The sequence below is a fragment of the Alnus glutinosa genome, chromosome 6 (assembly GCF_958979055.1).
Source record: "Alnus glutinosa chromosome 6, dhAlnGlut1.1, whole genome shotgun sequence".
NCBI lineage: Eukaryota > Viridiplantae > Streptophyta > Magnoliopsida > Fagales > Betulaceae > Alnus > Alnus glutinosa.
The window spans coordinates 19,614,688-19,640,056 of NC_084891.1; the positions used below are offsets into that span (position 1 = coordinate 19,614,688).

The 25,369-nt window shown below is 37.0% G+C and overlaps 1 protein-coding gene across 1 annotated transcript; it reads right to left on the minus strand.

Annotated features, from left to right (window-relative positions):
- Positions 1 to 1,230: 1,230 nt before the first annotated feature.
- On the minus strand, positions 1,231 to 5,234 carry LOC133870972 (large ribosomal subunit protein uL30y-like). Its single transcript, XM_062308287.1, has 7 exons — positions 5,081 to 5,234; positions 4,144 to 4,339; positions 3,957 to 4,054; positions 3,809 to 3,866; positions 2,080 to 2,159; positions 1,868 to 1,970; positions 1,231 to 1,651 (listed from the first exon to the last, which is right to left on the minus strand). The coding sequence occupies exons 2-7, from the start codon at positions 4,327 to 4,329 to the stop codon at positions 1,436 to 1,438; spliced, it is 741 nt and encodes a 246-aa protein (XP_062164271.1). The 5' UTR covers positions 4,330 to 4,339; positions 5,081 to 5,234; the 3' UTR covers positions 1,231 to 1,435.
- Between the last annotated feature and the right edge of the window lie 20,135 nt (positions 5,235 to 25,369).

Below are 25,369 nucleotides of genomic sequence, written 5' to 3' on the forward strand. Positions count from 1 at the left end.
CAAATATTAATAGTTCGAATGGGCTATTCGAAGAATGACTGATAGTTTGGAGTGCTAAATTATAATTTTTCTTAATTTTATTATTTAAAAACCATATAAAAGCCTATAAACACCGGGATTTGGGGTTGGAAAAGACGAAGTTCATTTGTGAAGACGATCCGTGTGAAAGAAGTCCAGAGGCTATAGAGCCATTACGGTGAGATGTTAGATGTAAACGCATCGTTTTCCAAGATTACAAATTGGGTATTGAGAGTTTCGTAGATAAGATCAATCCATAACCTTAAGTCTTCTATAATAGATCATTCTTGGGGTTAGCTAACCCTCGAAAGGATATAGATGATAAAACAAACATAAAAGAGAGGACAAGACTCATGAACACGCAGAGCGTATATGAATATATATAGAATCATAGACGATTATCATTTATTTGTGTGGAGATCGATGAACATAAAAACAGTGACATTTTGTAATATATATATATATATATAAAATATAGCTTCATTCGAGTGAGGAGTCGATTTTGTGAACAGACCGGGAGAAGGCAAGAACATCATCGGCAGCTTTTCCTCCACCACCACCGTCAGTAATGATGGACTCACGAATCAATGTCTTTGCCGTTGGATCCAACGCCGCCGCCGCTGTGGTTTCAGGACCATCGTCCTTCTTCTTTGTTTCTTCGTCTTCCTTCTTCACCAACTGCTCTCTTCTCTCTTTATTCGCCTCCATCCTTCACTGCGTGCGCATGCGGAAGGTGGGAGGGAGAGACTGATATAGCCGAAACCCTCTTCAACCTTCCTGTGACTTTCTATACACGTGTCTGTGGTTGAACATGCAAAATGGGAGGGAGCTACACGTACGATGATATTATCCAAAATCTACCGAAAATGAAAATATATCAAATCACTCCTCTTTTGGAACTTTAATCGAGTGAAGTATTTATAATGTTTAATTTTATTTTGCGAGTTAAATTACGGTAATTTTTACTGGCAGATAAGAAAATATGAACTTAAGAATATGGTTTAGATATTTATTTTCAAAATAATTTACTTTTAGCTTTTTACTGTTGGAGAAGAATTTTGACTCACATTGAATAAATTTACAAAATGTAGGGAGTTTTAAAGAAGCTTTTGGAGATGCTCTTCTACCAATATACCTTAATTTTTTGATATAAAAATAGCTATTCTCGTAAGAAAAGTATGTTCTCTGAATCATAAAAATAACTAATTTCCCTTGCTAAAATAGATATTCCATAAAATTTAGCACAACCTGGGAAACCAATGTCAAACCAGCAAACTGCCAAAAAAAAAAAAGTAAATGCTCTAACGATACCGTTTTGTTGTCAAAAGAGAGGGCTGAAGTCTCATAACTTCGATGAACAAAAAGATAACAGGTAGAATCACAAAAATTTTAACAGGATTACATCCTCGGCATAAACCTAATTCATCCTGCGGATCAGCTCATTGATGTAAACTTCACGATTTCCAGCATCACCTCCTTCAACATAGTGATTCCTCTTCTTCTTCAAACCACCCAGTGGTGCCTTCAGCTTGAACGGCCATAGGAAATTGTTTGCCTCCTTGAAGTGGGGTCCAACGGTCAAAATCTCATGGATGAGATCTTCCATGCAAATAATTCCATGCTTTCCCAAAGCCTGTGATTGCAAGCCAAAATGTTAAGCAACAAATGGTACAAAATCAATTATTTAACCTAGAATAATGCGATTTTCTAAACTGTTATCCAACTGATGACGTAGCAGTAAAAATCAGCCTTTAGATTGTAAAATTTCACTGCCACGTCGTCCCGATTATATGACAGTTGTATAGCAGTCCACTAAATAGCATTACTTTTTAATCTATAGCCCACAAACCTGTTCGATAATTGAATTGTCGGTCAAACCAATTCTTTGCTTGTTAAGTTTACCATATCCCCTTTTGTAAATCAATTCTCTGACACTCTTCAAATTGGGATACCTGAAATGATCTTATATTATATTAACAAGACATTCAGCATAAGAGGAGCACTAGATAGCCTCCAGCTTGCGCAGTACAAAGGAAAACAGTAAGAAAGATACATGCATACCCATAGGTCACATATGGCTCAACTCTCTGCAGCATATTCACTGTCGCTTTGTTTACTTTCAGAAAGACACCATTGAATATCTGCAACCACCAAAGGTCGATAATTGGATACAACTACCTTTTATTTGAAATAAATATTAGACAAGTAGACAATGAAAAGGAGATATATTCTACAAAAAGGCTAACTCCTGAAATACGCATCCTGAATGCGGATAGCAGGCCACTAAAAATTCAGGGACGAGGGGATCACCTCACTACGAACTTCGAAACCAAATCAAAATAGGGAACGAAGAGAGGTTGCAGGTGAAAGAAACACTCCTAGGACATCTTGAAGCGTCTAAATAGCAATAAAATGCAGAACTCTTGAAGTTAAACACAACCAAGTCATCTTTCTAGATCAGTCTACCCAATGCATTGCACGAAGACCCCAAATATCCATTCTATAGACGGAAAACCAAATCCCCTACAAGCACAGATCCCTCAAAAAGTACTAAATCATTCTTACCATCCTATCCAATAAGAGAACAGAACAAATAGGCCATGACTAAGTGCAGTGATGAATCCGCCACAACTGAACAAGTCTCCCCAACAACACTCTTCCATTAGTTAATTTAATGATATTTATGAAAAAGGAATCCGCTAATGTTAACAGAGTTTCAGCACTAAGATCATCTCATTAAAATTCTTAAAAATACATATGAATCTGCCAGCTACATGTCAGTATATAAAATACTAAAGAATGCAAATTTGGAAAATTTACTGATTTAAACGCCTTTTCCATATACACAAATGCACAAGTATTACTCCAAATACCATGATAGACTAGAGCAATGAGACTTATAAAATAGTCAACAAAGGGAAACAACAATTTCTCAACCTTGTTCCATAACGAATGGGTAGATTCACAGAATACCACTTCTAGAGGCATTGACCAAAGCCATATAGCTTATCCTATGGACATTGATAGTACCACCTATTTGTTCAAATAAGACACCCAAACAGATGATACCATAACAGCCCAAGATGACAAGCAAAAAACTCATTCTGTTGCATACATGCAGGAAAAGTGCCCTTTCTAGAAATTCGAATGAAAACTAAGACGTCCCAAGTTCTTCAACAACTCTTAGGCCACACCAGAAAATTAAAAATCTCAAGAAAGAAGAAGCACAGACTTCACTTAATTACACTTAAACGAAAAATTAAAAGTTCTATTTTTGCAAAATTATGCAGAATTACTGAAACTGAAATAAATTACATAAATTTACAAAATCAACCTGATTTAATCTATTATAGCATGCACACAATTCAATAGATAACCATAACTCAACCAGAAAGCATCTCATAACTGAAAAAAAAAATCAAATTATTTTCCAAAAGCTCACTCATTCTTCCGTCATTGCTATGTTGGCTTCCTATCCCTTTCTTCACTTTGTTTTGCAAAATTAACAATTAAAGAAACAAAGCACAGACATCTGGGCATAAAATCCATAAATTTTCTTAAATGAGGGCATAGAATTGAAGACAGAATTGATTGGCGGTAGGCCACCTTTTGCTTGCCCTATTAACGCACAAACAAATTGTATTAATGGCCACTTAGAATTAAACATCTAAAATCACTAAGTGCAAAGACAAAGATTGGGCTACAGGATGGCTTCATAACTACCCTATTAAAGGCATAATATATAATGAAAATCCTGTTAAAAAGAGTTTATTTGGATGTGGTGTTTTACCTGCCTCAAGCGCAGAAGCTGCAAAATTTTCCTGCTCTTAGGGTCCATGGCATTGATACTGAAAGTTCCAGAATTTACAGTAATCAGAATCAACACTCTGGCATCAAGAATAAGTACAAGAATCATAGAAATACCATAAATGACATACCCACGGATCCTGATAATGAACAAGAGCTTGGCTTCTGGGTCAACATAAAACCCTCCCTTAAGTTTGGCCTCACGCTTCAACTGAATCAGCTCCATTTGCTAATAAAAATATATTGAGAAACCATTTTAGCAAATCGAATACCAAAACAGAGATATCAAGCACTAACTATAACTATGACCTCCTATACCTTCTCATCGTACTCCTTTGCATAGAGTTTGGCTCTTTTATAAATGAGCTTCCCGTTCTCAGTCCTTTTTTTCTTCGCAGCTTCAAGATCCTGCTTTTTTGCCAACGCCCATTCCTCGTTCCTTTTCTGCTTCTTCAAAACCGATTCTGGAACCACCGGTCCTCCCTTGACTTCCTCTTCGCCCATCTCTCTGAATCTAAAAGAACACAAAGCATCAAAAATTTAATGAGCTCAATAACAAAAAATTAGTACTAGCACTCATATATTAATTACAACCCAATTGTTTTGCTAGCACTAATTTTTTGTTAGCACTAATTTTTGTTAGCACTAATGTTAGCAAAAAATTAGTACTAGCACTCACGAAAAATTAGTACTAGCACTCATAACCTTCTTGCAAAATTTATTTCCCTTCTAAGACTCCCATCTTATTTTCGTCAAAAATTTCCCATGAAAGCAAAATGGGTATACATATGCCAAGCAAAGACATGCCAGGCCTCATCTTACAATTAAAGCCAAGCCCATCTGTTTGGATGGAAAAATAATTCCTCGGAATATCAGTTCCAAGGTTGTTAGATGAAGTCCTAGCGAAATTCTATTCAGAATTCTTTTCAGCAAAATAAAACTCAAAAGACCACCGTCTCATAAAAATTTCAGAAACATTCATTCCTACTCCTAGCTTCCAACCCAGAAACAGACAGACAAACGTTTACTGGAAATATTTTCCAGAGAAACAAACAAGCACTGCTTTCTACAAAATACCGCAAAAACACTCCAAGGCTCGTCTCAGTTATGTCGGAAACGACAACCTGAGACCCCTGACTTCGTTTCAGAAAACTAAATGTATTTGGATCTCATAAGACCAAAAGATCTCACAGCAATAGAAGCGATTCGAAAATGCTAAGAAAATCGCAGAAAATGAGAGAGAAAAGAGAGTTACTTTGAGATCGCTGGGAGATGGTCGGTTCAGCGGCTCGCCAAAGCTGTACACAGAGAGAATGTTATAGACGTGGGATTAGGGTTTTGTGGAGGATTCCATCCACGGTCCAGAGTTGGCGATGTTTATATGACTGAATCCTAGCCGCTAGTGTATATCAAATGTCATTTTTGACCTTGCTTTCCAAATTCCATTTCGTACACTAGTTTACTTGACAATATATATCAAAATCACACAAATTTACCACAAACTTATTTGTTGGAAATTCATACAAACTAGTTTCTAGAGGTGCATTTGAGATTTCAATTTCATAGGCAATAAGTATGATTTTAAACTAAATTACAGAATATAAATCGTTTAGGAACTGTCTTTTTAAAAATTGCGATTTGAAAATGCATAAAATTTACTTTTTCAAATTGCACGTAAGATAGTGCTTTTTTGAAAATACAGAATTTTAAAGGTTAATTTGTTATTTTAAAGGCTAAATTACATTTTTTAAAATCACTTTTTCAAATCGCACATTTTAAAATGGTTATTTTAAAACGCACTTTTTGAAATCGGCAAATCTCAAACTCAAACAGACCCTAAAAGCGACAAGTATCCTTTAAGCTATCAAAAAAGTATGTGAGAAGCACATGCAATTAAAAAACATGTGATTCTTACCTGCAAAAAACACATGTCATTATTAGAAGTTAGTTTATAAGAAATTTCCTACAAACCATTTATGTCCATCTCAAAAAGAACACCCTCTAATGTTATAATAGAATGGGATTATATTGGTGCAATTTAATGGGATTCGATTTCAGCATTGATTTGAATACATTAAATTTTGATTTGATCTCTCATACTATTTTGCATTCTCTCTCACTTTCCTATAAGTAGGAACCTTGTGTATTGTAAATTTATAAGTAATAAGAGCAACAATGTAGAGCATTCACAATTAACTCTCTACTTCTAGCTTTTCTCTCAAATTTTAACAAAAATCACAAAATACGTTGTTTAACAAACCCTCAACTCAATGTTAAATTTAACTCTTGTCAGTAATGCTTTCTAAATGTAATGAGTCCAAAAGTGAAAGTTCAATTTTTTTTAATGTTCTTTCTCTTTCATACGTTTTCTTCTTTCATCTCAACTAAACTAATTTTTCAATAAAAAGAGTTTAAAAGGGATTCAACTTTTATGTGGTAGTGCAAACTCCAAACTCCTGCATAGATGCTATTAGTCTAAAACGACACAGTTTTAGACTAACAACAAAAGACTAACAAAACTAAGTCTCTTTTACTGTGTGACTTGATGCGTTTAGGTAGTGAAACGTCTTAAGTCCTTAACCAAACCTCTTCTCCTCAACCCACTCTAAGCTTAAGCCAAACAATCACAAGAGGCCTCGTCACCAAAGAATCTCGTCGACGCCAGAGCCTAAATGGATTGAGAATAGGGTTCGAAACCTAGAAGCAAACGTGCCGCCTCCTGCTCAGAACGAAGCCATCAACTGCCGTGAGCATTTCCGAAGGCTAGCCCTCAATGTTATTGATAACCACCTTGGCAGGTATCCCATTCTCTCTCTCTCTCTCTCTCTCTCTCTCTAGGATAAGGATAGAATGCAGCTTACATTGATTACAAATTCAAATTCAATATTAGACTCCTGACAAAGTGTTTATTGAATGTACAACTATTAGAATGCATGTAGCCCATGAGAATGCTTTGTTAGTAGCTGTAATGTTTGTAAATGTCGTGTTTCTCTAAAAAATGCAGATACATTTTATTTTATTGTAAAAGTTTTGTTGGATCAATGAAAATTTATTATTTGAATGTTACCAACGTTGTTTTTTATAGCACAAACTGCACATACATAACTCTAAACATAAAATCATCATAATTTGTGTTATAGAGCAATAATTGTAATTACATAAAGAAATGGACATACATCAAAAGCTCTACCCATTGACATCAAACATTGATCATTCTTGTAATTACATAGAACAAAAGCTCTATCCACTACAATCCATTTTGGCAAACATATATGCTGCAATCTATTCTAATTTACAAAACAACTCTACACATTGACATCAAAGCATTGTACAAAAGCAAATGTAAGAGGTACAAACAATCCATTTTGCCCAATCCAGCAAATTTCCCTCATAAAAAGAAACTAAACAACACCAACTAATGATTAGGTAAGAAATCCCAGAGAGTCATGTCATGGATGTTCGAACTTGTAAGGAGACTTGATTGACTCTCAATATCCTTCAATTTTCCAAATGAAAGAAGAATTACAGTAATCGTTATCACTTGCATTATATATGCCTTAAGTTTAAGTAGAATGGCACATGATGTAATGATGAAGGGTAAAGACTACAAGGGTCATTAGCACTTGTAGAATGAGGTATGTACAAATCCTATGCCATATATTACTAATCAATAATTGTACACAACTTCTTAAATAAAATCAACTGAAATGGGAAAAAAATGTGAAAGATTGGTACCTGATCTAAATGATATAATGACAAAGGATTAGAACTATTAGCTCTATGCATAGTTGAAGTTGCACACTAACCCTTTTTCAGTTACACACTGATCAGTAAATGAAGCTCATATTAAATAAATAACATGTATAAATGTGAAGAAAAAAAAAACCATAAAGCTATGAGTTTATACTTGTAATTACTAATTTGATTGCGGTGGACAATTGTTGATACTTTTCTTATTCTCTTTAGCCACTTCAGTACAACTTATAATCCAATGCATTCCCTTACAACATTGCTTCTTTTTTAGGTCTTTAACACTTATGGTTGACATCTAATCTAATGGATTTTCTTGAAAATTATCAACTTCGCAAAGATTGGATTTCCTTCTCACATCATCTTCAATCTTTTTGCTCAACTCAGTATAGTTTTCCAATGCTATCTTCTATGCTTCGTCACATTTAATTGCTCGACTAATAAGCCCGAGATACAAGGGGCACAAGGACTTATATCGATTTGTGACTTTTAATTTGGTGTATATTATTATTTCATATCCATTGAAGTCTTGCATAATCTCATTCCTTGCATTTTTGTCCATCTCTTAAGGATGTACTTCTTTGGAAATACTTTGATATTCATAACATCAAGAATTTTTAAAGTATGGCCACACAAAATTCCACACCTTTCAAAATTTCTGCAACTACATGGAACATTATTTTCTGAAGAATTCCAATTGACTCTATGATCCTTAGGGTTATTGTATATTGACACTTTATATTATGAGACAAGTTTCTTTTGATACACTCCTTGACAAAAGCTCATTGGAACTCTTCATATTGCTTTTGAAACTTCAAAAATGGTTAACAAGTATAAATATTTGCTACTTGTATCAACATTGGTGAGAACATCTTAATTTTAGGTAACTTTACCTTAAATTATACCCCGCTAGCAATTCCTAGTAGCGATTAACATTAAGTAATCTTTCAAAATTTAAGAAGAACTTTACAATATCATAATCTAATTGTAAATAATCCTTCAGGCTAGTATTCAAACTTTCACTCAACTGTGTCAAAGTCATTCTTACAGAAAAAGACATCTTGACATAAACTTTAACCCATTTATCTTTCAGTTCAAATAAACATTGTAGCCAATAATTGTCTTATACATTGTGCTTATGAAGTAGAGCATCCCAAACATTAAAGAACTCCTCTTCCTCTTCCCAAACTTTAAAATATGCATTAAGATCACTTCTAAACTCATTCTCACATCTTAATAAATTACCAACATATTTCAAAGCATTTTGCATTAAATGCCACATACACAATTGATGGTAAGTATTAGACATCACCAATGAGATGACTTTTGTCATTGTTGGATCTTGATCAGTAATGGTTGTATTTGGATTCTTCCCCGACATTGCCTCAAAAAAAGTTTTAAACAGTCATTGGAATGACTTTATAGTTTCATCGTATAGAAGTGCAGCCTCAAATATCACAATCTCTATATGTTGATTAAAACTAACAAATATTGCAAGCGATCAATACTCCTTATTATCTCTGTATGCCGTGTCAAAAGAAACTACATCACTAAGTAACATATAATCAATAATCATCTGCACAAAAATATTTGTTATCTATTCTGCAATATCCAACTGTATTGCATAATAAAATGAAGAATTCATTCGCTTTTGCTTTAGAAAGTATCTAAGTATACTCCATGGCTCACCATATTTCAACGCTCACTGTCATTTGTTATGAAAGTAGTTAGTCTGATCTTACTTTGTGTAACCAAGAATATATTTCCTACCAGCTTGTCAACCCATAAACTCATATGAATCATTCAATTTTATGCCACTATTATCAAGCAAATTGATTTCCAATGCTTTTGTTTCTAAGATCCTCTGTTGTGATAGCATCATGTGAGCACATTGTGGAACGTGAAGAGCATGATTATGACTGAACTCAAGACTATGTATATAATATTTCTTTTTTCCTTTACCAAGTCGAATTTTCACATGTGCTTGGCAACTTGTCTTTGTTTTAACTCGCTCATATTTTTTTCTGACCATCTCTCTCCAATTTATTTCGAAATCCTTATTTACAACATATAAATTTTATTGAAGTCACCATGCCGTCTATCTTTCTTTTATTACTCAAATCTTTACGAATACTAAATCCATAATTTTGTCCATACTAATTATAAAAGTCATATGCCTCTTGTGACGACCCTTTTGTTTTTAATACAAAATAGAATCGCATAGTGGCATGACGATTAGTCACCCAACCAACTTAAGTATACATCCGATAATATGTACCTGATACATCAGAGTATAACATTTATACAACAGAAATTAAATCTTATAAACTAAGTAATGTTATAAATAACAGAGTCATACATTGTCTATCGGTTTTAAGTTTAATCAAAATGTTAATTACACAAAGAAATAATAGTTGTACAAAATTACGTGTCACATACAACACAAGCCATGTACAAAATAATTACAAAAGTGGACTGTCCGAGTTTGACACATCTATGACTCGAGTGAGGAGCTTCAGTTGTAGTATCCCAAATACATAGTCACAGGGCCTTCATCGACATCTGTGGTACCTGCAGCCAAAGCATCAGCATCTACACGATCGTGGTGGTAGCCATGTTCGCATATGTGAAAGTATGAGTTCACCAACTCAAAAGTATGATACACAATGGTTCCACAGTAAGCCAACCTTTTTATTTCTACCATATGTTTACAATAACAGCTACTATCAACATGATGCTTCTTGTTTTAAAAATGTATTGTAGCTGATAAGAATAACCACATGTATTCAATAACAAGAGTAATCTTACAATGTTATACACACATACATATATATCAAGTGACTCAGCTATGCTTGTATACGACTATTCCATGACTTCGTGAAACACATGCATACAGGTATGTCTAAGTGTTAGTTTGTGATTGGCCTCATTCTAATTGGACAAAATCACTTGTATGTAAAGATGCTTTTCACAAGGATTCCACTATTCAGAAGTGTTCCAGAGATTTTGCACTGTTTGCAAGTCAGAGAAGTCGGTTCCCTGCCAACCATCCGGATGACGTGTCATCCCGTCCGGAGGCTCATCTATCCGTAGTTCTAGCCGTCCAGACGCCCGACAGACCAAAGCATCATCCATCTAGATGACATGGATTTCCGTCCAGACACTCATCTGTATCGAGAAGTTCTATTCCAGCTTGCATCCGTTCGGACGACTCAGCAGCCCATCCGAACGACTCTTAGTGATCGAGCTTCAGATTTTCTTTCCAAGTTCAAATAAGGGAGGATTGCTACAACCGTTCGGATGACATGGATTCCCGTCTGGACGCGCTACTCCATAAGGCAAGAATCGCAATTCAAATTCAACAGCCCGGACGTCAGTTTACCGTGGTCCGGACACGAGCTCAACAGATATGGAAATTGCGTGTAGAAGATCAACCGTTCGGACGGTCATCCCTCTGGTTCGGACGCGCGAAGCCTAAATAAGGAAATTACTTACAGCGGATGTGCGACCGTTCGGAGGATAGTACCTCACCGTCCAGACACGGCTCTCCAACAGGAAAGATTTTCAGCGAAAATTTCAGAATTCTGGTCGCACAGTTGTCCGTCCGGACGACCCATGTCCACCGTTCGGACGGCGCCCAACTTTATCAAAGCAGTCACCCATTTGAACCCTCAGCCTATAAATAGAGGCCCTTGGGCATTGAGAACTGCAAGAATTCGGTATTGAATTCCACTTGAGCTTAAAGAGTTATTTGTGAGGTTATTGAGCTGATTTGTTCTCTCTAGAGCCATTGATGTGTGTGTTGTTGCTGCGCTTTAACTATAGTCTATCTTAGGGGTTGGCCCTAAGGTAAAGGATTCCATTGAAGACCCCTTCAGGTAGGAGACCTGGTTGGGAGACGTTCGCGTTGAGTTACACGTTAGAGAGCAAAGTACGACCACTGCATCAAGGGTATGTGAGTGTTACTATCTTGTATCTAGTCTTGTCTTCTGAATAGTAGATATCCTGGGTTTGGCTGCCCCGGGGTGGTTTTTCTCATTTTGAGTTTCCACTTCGTTAACAAAAATCCTTGTGTTATTTATTTTCCGCATTGTTAATTTTTGTTAACACTTTGTGCACACACACATTTGTATTTATTTAGAAGTCAATTTCTATTTTTCAATTTGTATCAGAGCTTGGTACACTCTGAGAAGATTTATTTCCTGAGTGTTATTTTTTACTTCTAATCCTTGATATGTCTCAAACTCTTAATTCTGTTCATGCCTTTGATGGCTCGAACTATAGCTATTGGAAAGCTCGCATGCGGTTCTTTTTAAAATTTATTGACTATTGGAGTATTGTTGAAACTGGTTGGACTAAACCAGAGGATACAACGCTTGAACTAGTCCCTCAAAGCCGGTAGGATCTCTTCAAACGTATGAGCTGTCTCTGCCCCCGGTCAAGAAGCTGAAGACCATTGTCCTAAAGGCTTCAAAGAAGAAGGTAGAAGCTTCATCTGAAGATGACTCTGAGGAGGAAGAAAAAGTTGTGGCTATGTTAGCTAAGAATTTTAGAAGACTTATGAGAGACGACAGATTCAAAAAGAATTTTTTCTGAAAAAGTGAAGAAAGCTCCGAGAGAAGCTGAACCTAAGGAAGAAGAAAAGAATGATCCTAAAGGGCGCAGATGTTTTGAATGCTCAGGCTTTGGGCATATCCGAGCCGATTGCGGGAATCTTAAGAAGGGCAAAGGGAAGGCATACAATGTGACTCTCAGTGATGAGTCAGAAGAAGAAGCTCCAGAGTCTGAGAAGTTTCTGGCCTTTATAGCCCCACACGCTGAGGAAGAAGACTCTTATTATTTGGAGCATAGTGATAATGGGGAAGAGCTCAAGGAGGCTTACAAGACACTCTACATAGAGTATGAGAAGCTGAGGGAAGGTCGTAAGCAGTATCTCTATGATATGAACAGTTTGCAGACTGAGAAGAGTTTATTGCTGCTCCAAGTTCAAGAGCTCGAGGAAAAGCTTCTAGAGACGCAGCTCTAGTTAGAAAGAGTCACTGATAAGAAGTTGACTCGTATGCTGTATATCCAAAAGAGCCCAACTGACAAGACCGGTCTCGGGTATGTAGCTCCCTCTTTTGATGCTCCCTCTACTTCAAAGACTATATCAGTCCCAGAGCCTCCTCCCACTGATGAAGATAAAGGGAAGGACAAGATCAATGATGATGTTCCAAGCACTCAGAAGCCTCATTCCATCAGAAGATTTCCCATATGTCATCACTGCGGTCTAAGTGGGCATGTTTGTCCTCAGTGCTCCTTCTTGAAAGCACAAAAAGCCAAGGCCAAGAAAAAAGTGTCCCGACAGGCTAATCATGGCACTAGACCTGCGGTCCAGTTTCAGACTCCATGGTATCAGGCTCCTTATCATCAAGCACTAAGATATCAAGCTCCTTGGTCTCATGTACCACGATACCAGACATCTCAGCATCAGAGGCCTCAGCAACGATTTGTACCAGCCAATCACAGTGGCAACTCCAAAAACAAATCCATGCAGTTTAGAAGGCCTCAGAAGGTGGAAGAAGATCTATATCATAGTGAACCACCTATCTGGATGCAGAGCATGATGGAGTGGATGATGTCCTGCCAGCAACCACCCTCAAGAAGGCAAGCTTGGGTCAAGAAGGACAGTCAGCCCATGAGGGGGAACAGACGCACCTAGCAGGTTCAGGTGTTCATGCCTAGGATTTGGTTCCTAATCCTACGGCATCAGGTTTGATTGCTTATCTTCTTGCTATATTTTATATGCAATCTAGGAACCAGTTGTGTTTTTACCCCCTATTTCTCTTGAGAGAATTTTGCAAGTATTTGTTGGGGAAGACAGAAAAAGCAGGTTGAGCGACTGTTTTTCTGTACTGGCATCATCAGGTTTGATCTTGCATTGCATATGATGTCATTTCCATATTGCATGTTTTAATAAAAAATAAAAAATAAAAAATTGGGAGAATTTGCAGGATTTTTTTTTAGCATATCAGATAATTGCATGTACTTTCTCCTGATATCTCAATTCTTTGGGCATTAATTTACTTTGCTTAGATATAATTGAGAGTTCATGACTATAATTTGTCAAGTGTTTTCCTGTATATGCAAAAGTAGGATAGCTTATTTTCTCATGTGATGAAAAATGTGCACTATCCACGACTTCCCTAAAGGTACATCTTTCCTTCTCTGACTTTGTGTTTCTAGAATTTTTGGATAAGAGAAGAGGTCTTTGATAAGATGGCCAAATTGACCATATGCTAGTTGAACCTAAAACCTAAAAACTCTGGCATTCCCTCTAGATTGCAGCATCATAAGAATCAAGCAGTAAATTATATGAACTGTGCGCTTTAATGTATATTCACTGCTTATGTGTTGAATTTTGCTATATGTCTTGCCCTCTACGTGCAAGTAAAACATTTACTTTGTCATTAATGGTACAAGTAAAACAATTAGGTGTTGCATCTCAGGGGAGTGTTTCAGATGAGGGTGGCTAGGACCTAGTAAGTTATAAGGTTTGACTGTTGACTAATCTGTCACCTATTTTCTCTCGTCTAGAAAATCTAATTGCTATCTGTCATGTCATTGAAAGTCATACCTTGTGGGTTAAGTCTTCACACACACATACATTGCATAAGTTGAGTCGTCTATTTAAATTTTCAGTGTCCAGGAAAATATTTGTGCTAATTGAATTCTCAACTCTATTTTATATCTTTACTTAGTTTTTGAGATGCTCTCTGATTGTGTTATCAGTGGATTATACATGTGTGTTCTGAAACTGACTTGAGAAAAATTCTACAGATTTTTCTTCAGTTTTTTGTTTTTCAGTGTGAAGCGTCCGGATGGTTGCTTTTGGCATCCGGACGGGTAGACATTAGTCATCCAGACGGTTCAGCTTTCGTCCGGACGCACGCGGCACCAAACGGTCGAACGGTAAGGATAGTCGTCCAGACTCATGCGACCTGTTTGCTTGTTTCCAATGCAGCACGCGTCCGGATGGCATTAATACACCGTCCGAACGGGGGACCCCACATACTCTATAAAAGCCCCTGGTCGCCGTTTTTCTACCCTACCCCACCAAAATCTCTCTTTTTGGCATCTTGTGAGTTATTACTTATGAGCTTTTGGATTCATCTTGCTCCCTTTTGTCTTTTTGCGCATTATTCTGTATTTTTCTTGTCTTTTTCTCTTCAGGTTATTTTTTAACTATTAGAGCATTAATTTTTTTGAATGTTGTTGAGATTGTGAGATGCATTTATCTGCTGTGGTGATATTTTTAGGGACTACATTGTGATAATTTTTGTCTATATTTTTGAAAAGTCCCTTTTACTGCCGTTATAGTTCCCAATTTTTATGACCTAACAAAAATATTTTTGGATTATTTTTGGCAAATCTTGTTGGTTTCTTGTGCAGAATCATGTCTGCAGGCAGTCCACAACGCCGAGTTAGCCAAAGGACCGAGGGAGATCGGGCAGCCATTAGAGCCAAGATCATGGATCGCCCAGTCATTGCCGAGCGGAATGTAGTCCGCTCTTACATTATGGTGGCACCTCTGGATAGTATTTATGACACTATCCAGACTTATCATTGGGGGTATCTTCACTCTTGTGCCTGTGTTGTCTACACTAGGCTTGTCAGACTTTTCTATGCCAACATAGAGGTGGTGCAGGACGATGACCACGGGTTGGTACTTCAGTCCACTGTTGGTAGCCATGTCATCACTGTTGATTCCCAGATCATAAGTCACTTCATCAGAGTGCCTGTTCTCGAGCTGCCTGGCAGTCCTTATAATGAGGTAGTCATTCCTTCCTCTATGGACGATCTCAGAGAGTTCTTCCACGCTGTTCCCCAGGGAGAGGAGCGCGCCACCACCATCAGGATCAGTGCTCTATCTGCTTCTCATCGCATGCTGGCGAAGATTGTTCAGCACAATCTCTGGCCGACCGTCAGGCATAGTGACCTGATTTTGAAGAGGGCCCAGTTCGTCTATGCCATTCATCTCCGCTTGCCCTTCTACTTGTGCAAGCATATTTTGGGCGTTATTCTGGAGGCCCGCGATAAGAGCAATACCGGTCTACCCTTCGGTTGTCTGCATACACATATTATTCTTCAGTCCGGCATCAGTATTGCTGGTGAGCCGAAGATGAAGATTCAAAATCCTATTGGCAAGCAGACTTTGATGAAGTCCAATGCCCAACTGCGGAGAGATGATTCGGATGATGATGTCCCTACTGCCATGCCTGTAGGCTTTCCATACATGGCCTCCTCCTCTCAGACCGTCCCACCTTTTGAGCCGGACATCAATTATTCTCAGATAATGGAGGCCCTAGCTGCCATTCAAAGAGGTATGAGTACCATGCGGTTCTCTATGTCCTCCATGCAGCATTCCATGACTACTATGCAGCAGGAGGTGCACTCCATCAATCTGCGTGTAGAGCAGAACCAGCTGGATCTCCGAGAGTGTCTCAAGTTCCATCATCCTGCTAGCAGTGACGATGAGGATGATGCACCTAGAACTGCACCTATGACAGATGATGCTTGAGTTTCTTTTTGTTTAGTTGTATTTTTTGTTGTGTTTGAGACAATTGGTTTATTTTCTACTATGTTTGTTAAAATCTTGGACTAATATTACTCTGTTTACCCTGGTCCTTCTGAGACCGTTAGGGGGATTAATTTCTATTTGCAGTTGGTTTTTATTACTCTGTTTTACCCTTTGTCCCTTTGTGACAAAAATGGGGAGTAATTTTATTCTTAGACCGGGAATGTATTTCCAAACCGGTCAAGTGATTTTTGTCCCAGAATGGCCAAATGGGGAGTTTGTTAGTTTGTGATTGGCCTCATTCTGATTGGACAAAATCACTTGTATGTAAAGATGCTTTTCACAAGGATTCCACTATTCAGAAGTGTTCCAGAGATTTTGCATTGTTTGCAAGTCAGAGAAGTCGGTTCTCTACCAGCCGTCCAGACGGCGTGTCATCCCGTCCTGACGCTCATCTGTCCATAGTTCCAGCCGTCCGGACGACGTGCGATACCGTCCAGACGTCCGACAGACCAAAGCATCATCCGTTCGAACGATGTGCATTTCCGTCTGGACACTCATCTGTATCGAGAAGCTTCTGTTCCAGCTTGCATCCATTCGGACGACTCAGCAGCCTGTCCGTACGACTCTCGGTGATTGAGCTTCAGATTTTCTTTCCAAGTTCAAATAAGGGAAGATTGCTGCAACCGTCCGGACAAGGTGGATTCCCGTCCGGACGCGCTACTCCATAAGGCAAGAATCGCAATTCAAATTCAACCCTCCGGACGTCTGTCTGCCATGGTCTGGATGCGCGCTCAACAGATATGGAAATTGCATGTAGAAGATCAACCGTCCGGACGGTCATCCCCCTGGTCCGGACGCGTGAAGCCTTAATAAGGAAATTACTTGCAGCGGACGTGCGACCGCTCGGACGACAGTGCCTCACCGTCCGGACACGGCTCTCAAACAAGAAAGATTTTCAGCGAAAATCTCAAAATTCTGGTCGCACAGTTGTCCGTCCAGACGACCCATGTCCACCATCCGGACGACGCCCCAGCTTTATCAAAACAGTCACCCATTTGAACCCCTAGCCTATAAATAGAGGCCCCTGGGCACTAAGAACTGCAAGAATTCGGTATTGAATTCCACTAGAGCTTAGAGAGTTATTTGTGAGGTTATTGAGCTGATTTGTTCTCTCTAGAGCCATTGATGTGTGTGTTGTTGCTGCGCTTTAACTGAAGTCTATCTTAGGGGTCGGCCCTAAGGTAAAGGATCCCATCGAAGACCCCTTCAGGTAGGAGACCTGGTTGGGAGGCGTTCGTGTTGGGTTACACGTTAGAGAGCAAGGTACGACCACTGCATCAGGGGTATATTAGTGTTACTATCTTGTATCTAGTCTTGTCTTCTGAATAGTGGATATCCTGGGTTTGGATGCCCCGAAGTGGTTTTTCTCATCTTGAGTTTCCACTTCGTTAACAAAAATCCCTGTGTTATTTATTTTTCCGCATTGTTAATTTTTGTTAACACTTTGTGCACACACACACTTGTATTTATTTAGAAGTCAATTCCTATTTTTCACTAAGTATGCAAATCATGGACATCATAACCTGGTCATACAAGCATACAACTATTCCACAACTCCGTGGAATATAAGTATACTTGCACATCCAAACTAGACATCATTTATATCATATGCAACCTAGTCAAATAAAAATATTCATATGTTTTCTCCCATTAAAACTCATTGACGTATTAATACGTCTAGCATGAAATCATCGTTTTCAAATCATATCACACGACACACATCATTATGTTATGTATACTCTTGTTCTGTTTTCTTGTTTCTGAAGCTAAGAGCATTAACTTTGGTCTTATTGTTTCTGAGGCTAGGAGCATCAACTCTAGTCTTACACTTGTTCTACCCGTGAGGCATCAGCCCGTAAAGTTTGTTTCTTACACCAAGAGCATCAACTCTGTGGTCTTTCTGTTTCTGAAGCCAGGAACATCAACTTTGGCCTTACACTTACTCTACCTGTGAGGCATCAACCCGCATGGTTTGTTTCCTATACTAAGAGCATCAACTATGTGGTTCTACTGCTTCTGCGGCCAGGAGCATTAACTCTAGTCTTACACTTATTCCACCCATGAGGCATCAACCCGCAGGGTTCGTTTAGCATTCATGATTTCATTATGCTAGTGCATCAACACTATTTGTGCTATGTGTCCATGTTGTCACACATGGAAATCATATCATGTTCAAATAGTATCATGTTCTTTCCATATTCTTCCCATCACATTATGAAAACTCAATTCACACAGTGTTCCGCAAAACATCATTTCATAATTATTTCTCAAAGCACACAAAACATCATTAAAGCATTTCTCAATATTCTTGAAGATACTGAAAAATATTCACAAGCATATACATTCATATCAATTTCTTATCATGAAACACATTAAGTTCTTAGTGAGTATAATACTCACTTTGGCTGCTTGGTTTATGGCTTAACGGTGAATCCTCAACGGAAGCTTCGCAATGTGCTGTTGCATTATCACATTGCATGTCACATTAGTATTTATAACTCTAAACTCCCAACTAGCTCTTAAATTATTCAATGGCTAGACCCATGGAAAACCTATAGAATTTATAGGATTCCATTTAACAACCTATCAACCAACATTACTAACCCGTAAGATCTACTTAGGGTTAGATACCAAAAATTACCATTTAGACTATTAAGACAAAATCTAGGGTTTTTGAGTTTTCCCTTAAATCCACCAAAACGTGACCCAAAGTTTGGAGATTGTTTCAAATGCTCCAAAATATATGAAACCTAAGAAAAATTGGAAGATTAAATACAATCTCTCAAATTTCTACATAAAATCTAGAGAGACATGAATTTTTGGATTTACCTCAAATCAAACAGTGAAAACGTAGATCTTGCTTTGTAGATCATGTTTCCGAAGTCAGATTTGAGATCGGAGGCTTAAATCTTCAAGAATCTAGGGTTTATTGGCAAAACCCTGAGAGAGAGAGAGAGAGAATTTCGGAGGAAATGAGCTGAAGGGCTCGCTTTAGCATTTTCAATCGAGCCCTATTTGAACATGCGTCTCAGGAGTCGCAGACAGGAACTTTCTGTAAGTCCCGTCCGGCACGAGTTTTGGACCGTCTGGACACGACGTACAGAAAGTCACTATTGACTTTCTGATTAACCCGTTCGGACACACATCCTAGCCCGTCTGGACACACTTCACCAAAAATTCCTTCTAAGTATTTTCGAAGTGTTTTTCTCACATTTTCTCCTAATCTCTTGGTTAATTAATCTAATTCATTCTTTTAGTGCCTAATTAATTTCTTGGACATTACACCTCTTGTTCATAACAAAACTCAATGCCAAGCTTTGGCGTATAATTAGTAACCACATTTTGATCACTCTTCTTATTTGTCTCATTCATGTAACTCTTAAAAAGATAAATTATAATGTTAAAGAATCTTGAAGTCTTGTTAGAACATGCCAGAACATTAATTAATGAAGCGAACAATGCTAGTTGTTTACAAATATGTTTGCAATCTACATATTAAAAACCAATGGTAGAAACAAAAAAAATTTATTTGCCCATAAACAAAGGAACCAAACTCAAGCTACTGCATGGTTGACACCTAAGAAAGGAAGAAGCTTTGACACAGTTTGAGACTCAATATTTTAGGACTGTAAGAAATGTATAATAAATAGACGTTTGCTATAAGTCTTAGTTATTAACGAGAGAAACACTCAATAATAAAAGAAATCAAATCTATCAAAAAACTAAAACTTACCATTCCACAGCAGCAAGAACTCACACAAACAAAATTAATTATTTTCACACAATGCCATTTCAAAAGGATTTTTTTTTTTTTTTTAAAACTTTCAAAAACAATAAAAACATTTAAAATGATAAAATAATACACAAACAAACATGAACCTGTCAGGGGAGTCTTGGACAACCTCTTTAGCTGGAAACAAAGGGTCTAATGCCATTTTTGTTTGTGTTCACCTTGATCATGGAAATTCAAAAAGAAAACAAGACCTATAAGCAATCTTGGAGCTTATGGCTTTGGGCGAGTGGTGTCGAATCATTCACAGCTTCAAATAGTATACTTTGGAGGGCCTTCATATCTCGTCCTCGCGTTGCCATTGAAAAGATACATTTGTTGTGACATTTCACCTACCCAAACGGTGTTAAGTCACTGTTTGCATCAGTCTAAAGCGCGTTATGTTTGATGTGAGATGAAAAGACACATTAAAAGAGACTGGATTTTGTTGGTATTTTTTTGTTAGTCTAGAACGACATCGTTTTAGACTAACAATATCTATGCGGTAGTGCAAACTACCGTATAGAAGCCGAATCCGTTCAAAATTTGGATTCATCAATAAAATATAATATTTACTTAAAGTAGATGAATATTTAGAGAGTTTGATGTTTAATGGTTTTGAAAAGTGGCTAGCTAAATAAACTAAAGTATATTTTTTAGAGTAAAATTTAGAGAAATTTTGAAGAGTTTAATGTAAATGCTCTTAAGACTTTATCTTGTGGACGTAGGTCATAATAGACCGAATCACGTAAATTTTCGTATCTATTTTATTATTTTGCTATTTTTCCTTTAATTTTCATAGCTTTTATATTTTCTTTCATGGTACAGTATTGACATTACTATTTACTTAATATTGACGTTGCTATTTGTTGTACACGAAAAGTCATATGTAATTCAATTTACTTGCTTTTGTAATAATTTTAAACTTGTATATATGCGTACTACTTCTTATGTTGAATATATTGAGGAAACAATATCCAAACATGTGTCAATTTAACATGGTATTGAAGCATTAGCAACGAGTTTTCTAAACAATATTTTTCCTCAACTATTCATATTCATTTATTCATTCTGCAATGCTAAAACATCACCTAAAGTGATTTCTTCACTTGAGAGCAATGATCCTCATTATGTTCATCATTTAGATAGCCCAACCATAGTGCTTGATGCACCTCTTCTATCCTGAGATAATTATGACACTTGGATTATCTCTATGGCTTTACGTGCCAAAACAAACTGGGTTTTGTGGATGGCACCTTGATGAAGCCAACTGCATCTAATGATCTCCCTTAATGGGAGAGGTGGAATGATCTTGTATGTTCATGGATTCCCAATCCTGTTGCGGGTGAGATTCGTAGCAATATTTTATATGTTAACACTTGCATGGAGATTTGGCTGGACCTTTCTGAGCGATTCTCCCAATCCAATGTTCCACAAATTTATCAGTTGAAGTAGTCAATTTCTTCTCTTAAAAAAGAGAACATGTTTGTTTCTGCATACTTTACAAAGCTCAAGTCACTATGGAATGAGCTCAATTCTTTTGTAGTTATCCAACCATGCATCTATGGACATGAGAAAACTATTGCGAAACATTTCCAACAAGATAGGGTGATAGCATTTCTATAGGGCCTTCAAAAACAATCTGCTGCACTTCATGGCCAACTACTTCTCATAGAGCCTTTTCCAAGCACAACCATAAATTATTCATTTGTTCGTCAAGAAGAAAAACAACAAGAAATATATTCATTATCCCCAACTCTAGATGCTACAACTTTTATCATCAAGTCCACAAATTGTGGTGGCCAACTCAATCGTAAGCCATGGTACCATTGTGATCATTGTTGTGACGTCCCACATCGCCTGAGAATGGGGATGTACTTATATGTATAAACGCATCATTCTTGACACAAAGCATTTTAAAGCCGTGATGGCCATGAACCTATCAAAACTTCGCAGTTAAGCGTGCTTCTGCGATAGTAGTACTAGGATGGGTGACCTCTTGGGAAGTCTGGTTTAGGGGAGCCAAAAGTGGACAATATTGTGTCGTTGAAGGTGGGTCGTTACAATTGTAGTCGTGATGGTCTGTAATGCCTCATCTAATTAATTAGGGTTAAGTAAGCCTTAATTTAAGTAATGATAATGTTAGGGTTTGTTAAAGGGGAAAAATATGCTTTTGTGTTTTAACTGAACGTTTGATTGGGGAAACCGAACGTTCGACCTGCATAGTATACTGAACATTTGAGATCACGTCACAAACGTTTTGACCCTATGACGTATAGCACAGTGCAGGCGATCGGGCTTTGTGTCAGGTAGTACACTGAACATTCGATGAAGAAGCTGAACGTTCGATAAAACCCTAAGACTGTTGGATAAACAGTAAATCGAATGTTTGACCAAAGTAATTGAACGTTCGATGCTTGACAGAATTGTGTTAAAGTAGCTCATCCTTATCCTTAGACGATTGAACCTATAAATACCACACCCTTTTGTAATGCCATAGTGAAAGTAACTAAATGGTAGCGAACTTCATGGTTTGTCTCGTAGTCTTATTATAGGAATAATAAGACCACATGGATCTTATCATCTCCAAAGAGATTCTGCAGCGAAATACTTTCACTTATACCATAAATATATCAATTAAAATTCATAATCACAATATGAACAACCATAGCAATACTAAAGCATCATAACATATAATATAGATAAGTCTCCGAATAACAAGGTCAAAAGACCAGTCTCCAACATAACTTAAATATTAAAAACCAAGTATAAAAGTCATAATAAACATAGAGATTCAAGGCATAGTCTTAATAAGATAAAGCGGATGGATGATCTCAATCATGCTATTACGAGTATCCCCATCTTCGTCCCACATAGACTTCAGCCAAACCGGATCCAACTCCTCAAAGATAACCTGAATCAGGCCATCCAAGCGAACCATCATTCTCTCTTAGATCAACATCTAAATAAATAGTTATAAAACAAGACATGTTTCATAGGTGGAAAAGATACAAGCGTAAGTCCATTACATGTTTCATATGTGAAAAAGATACAATCGTAAGTTCATAACTTACTGAGCATAAATACACACGATGCACATGTTATCATATGGTGAATTCAAATGTTAAGATATAAATTACATGTAGTAATGTATAGTTATATTCTCTATTTCATAATGGTCATGGATATAATATATATATAATACATGTTGTAACATGTCATAGTTCAACTTCATATGGTCTACCCAGGATATTAACCCATTCTTGGAAGAGTTAGCGTTGTCCCAAGTGACCTTTAATACAACACTAGTGCCTCGGATATTGTACGTATATCATCATATACCAACAGCCCGATGAGTTTAACCTTAAGTGGCACATGCTACTAGCAAAACCATAACCGTGACCCCATTCAAGCATGATGCGCGGATCACAAAACAATCATTGGATTCAAGACTCATCATAACAAAAATCATAAATCTCTTTGACCATAGGGTTAACCTGTATAATAATAAACTCATGACCGTTATCCCGCACGTATTGGTGTACCATGTTAGACGATGCAATTTGATATTCACTATCTTTTAGATGCATGCTTTTATAAACTCATTATTTTTATTATCTTGTTATCTATCAATCATTTTTACAAAATAGAGTTCACAGTAATCAAATGTACTTCAAGTAAGTTGTAAACATGCATGATTGATACACAAAATAATCATGCTATGCAAGGAAAGCTAATAACAAGTATCCATGTGAGTTTTTACTCACTTGCATTGTAGGGTATTCCACTAAATCCATTTCAGGCTCATTGACCTTGAAATTTGAGAAAATACCAAAAATTAGTTATAAACTCAAGATAAACAAACCTTAAACCCATAAGAGTTCAAAATAAGCTGACTGCTCGAGGGTCGAACGTTTGGACATAAATGTCGAACGTTCGGACTCAACATCGAATGTTTGGTTTTGGGGCATAATTCTATTTCCAAACCTAAAAGCCATAAAAGTACATCTAGACAAGTTCTAAGGTTTTAATATGATCCCTAACAGAGTTATAAGCTACCACAACACCTCAATGCAGAACTTAGTACGTTAAATCTCATCAAAACACTAATCTAACGTTAAACTAGCATCAAGGTCAAAACTAAGTAAAGATGTAAAACTAGCTAGAGATATTGCCTAAAGAGTATGTAAGTAACATAATAATTCTACCAGAAACGAACTAGGCTAAGAAGATTATCTCCTTGGGGTGAAAATGACTCATTCCTTCTTTAAGAGATCACACACACACACACACACAAGGAGTAAGTTGAGCGAAGATGGTAGAAGTAGGCTAAAGGGGCATAAGGGTGGGGTATTTATAGGCCTGAAGGTCTGAAGATAAGGACGAGCTGTTCTTACACAACTCTTTATTTTATTATATTATTTCAGGGTATTATACTATCAAAATAACGTAGAACCTAACATATAATGTGGTATAATGTAAACAAGTTCGAGAACGGATTGTTGATGCTTAGCTAGAAGGAGAATTAAGCGAAAGTGTAAATAAAACTTTCGCCCAACCAAAATTTAAACGTTTTACATTAAATGTTTTAAGTGTATACTGCATGCATGAACTTCAGTGAATATGAGCCATATCTTTTACTTGGTTTAAATTATAAAGAAAGGGTGCTATAATTTGTACCGACAAATGTGTTAGGAAAATGTGTTTGAAAATGGTACGTGCATGGCATATGCAATGTTTCAAAAGTTGTAAAAAAAAGGAACAGTTAAGTAAAGGAAAAATAATAGTTACATTGTTTTGCTGATTACTCAAAGGCAGACAAAGCAAGGACTAGGACACTTGGTGATAGCCCAACTAGTGAGGCGTCCATAAAATGGTAACATAATGGTCATCCTTGCTTTGTCAATAACCCAAACAATGAGATGTCCAAGTGTGTCACCTGTGGAGATGACCCAAGTAGTGAAATGGCAAAGAAATGGAAAATAAAAATAAAAATGATATGATTAAAGTATGTATGTATTATACAATGAATGTGACAATTGTTTGGACTTAAGTAAATTCATATTGACAATATGATTATCTAGTAGTTTTGTTAATGGATATGTGTGAGTGTGATACGTATAAGAAAAGTATGTTATGATGCGCAGCGTTTTATGTTCAAGTCAAGGTAAGTCTTTCTCTGATTTTTGAGAAAAAAATGATATGGTAGGATTAATGGTTTCAAGTAAAATTGAGTTTTTTTTTTTTTTTTTCCACGTAGATTAATAATATTAGGGTGATAAAGAATTATATTATTAGTAATGTGATAGAAATCCTTTGAAAATCAATAACAAAAAAAAAAGCTCTGGTATTAATTTTATGACATACCGTAAAACGTCACCTTTTGTAGTTCAACCAACTATTAT

Coding starts and splice junctions, on each gene's coding strand:
- LOC133870972 (XM_062308287.1), bottom strand. CDS start 4,329: ATGGGCGAAGAGGAAGTCAAGGGAGGACCGGTGGTTCCAGAATCGGTT. Junction 3,867..3,956: donor TTCATTATCAGGATCCGTGG/GTATGTCATTTA, acceptor TGGAACTTTCAG/TATCAATGCCATGGACCCTA. Junction 1,971..2,079: donor GAGCCATATGTGACCTATGG/GTATGCATGTAT, acceptor AGATCATTTCAG/GTATCCCAATTTGAAGAGTG.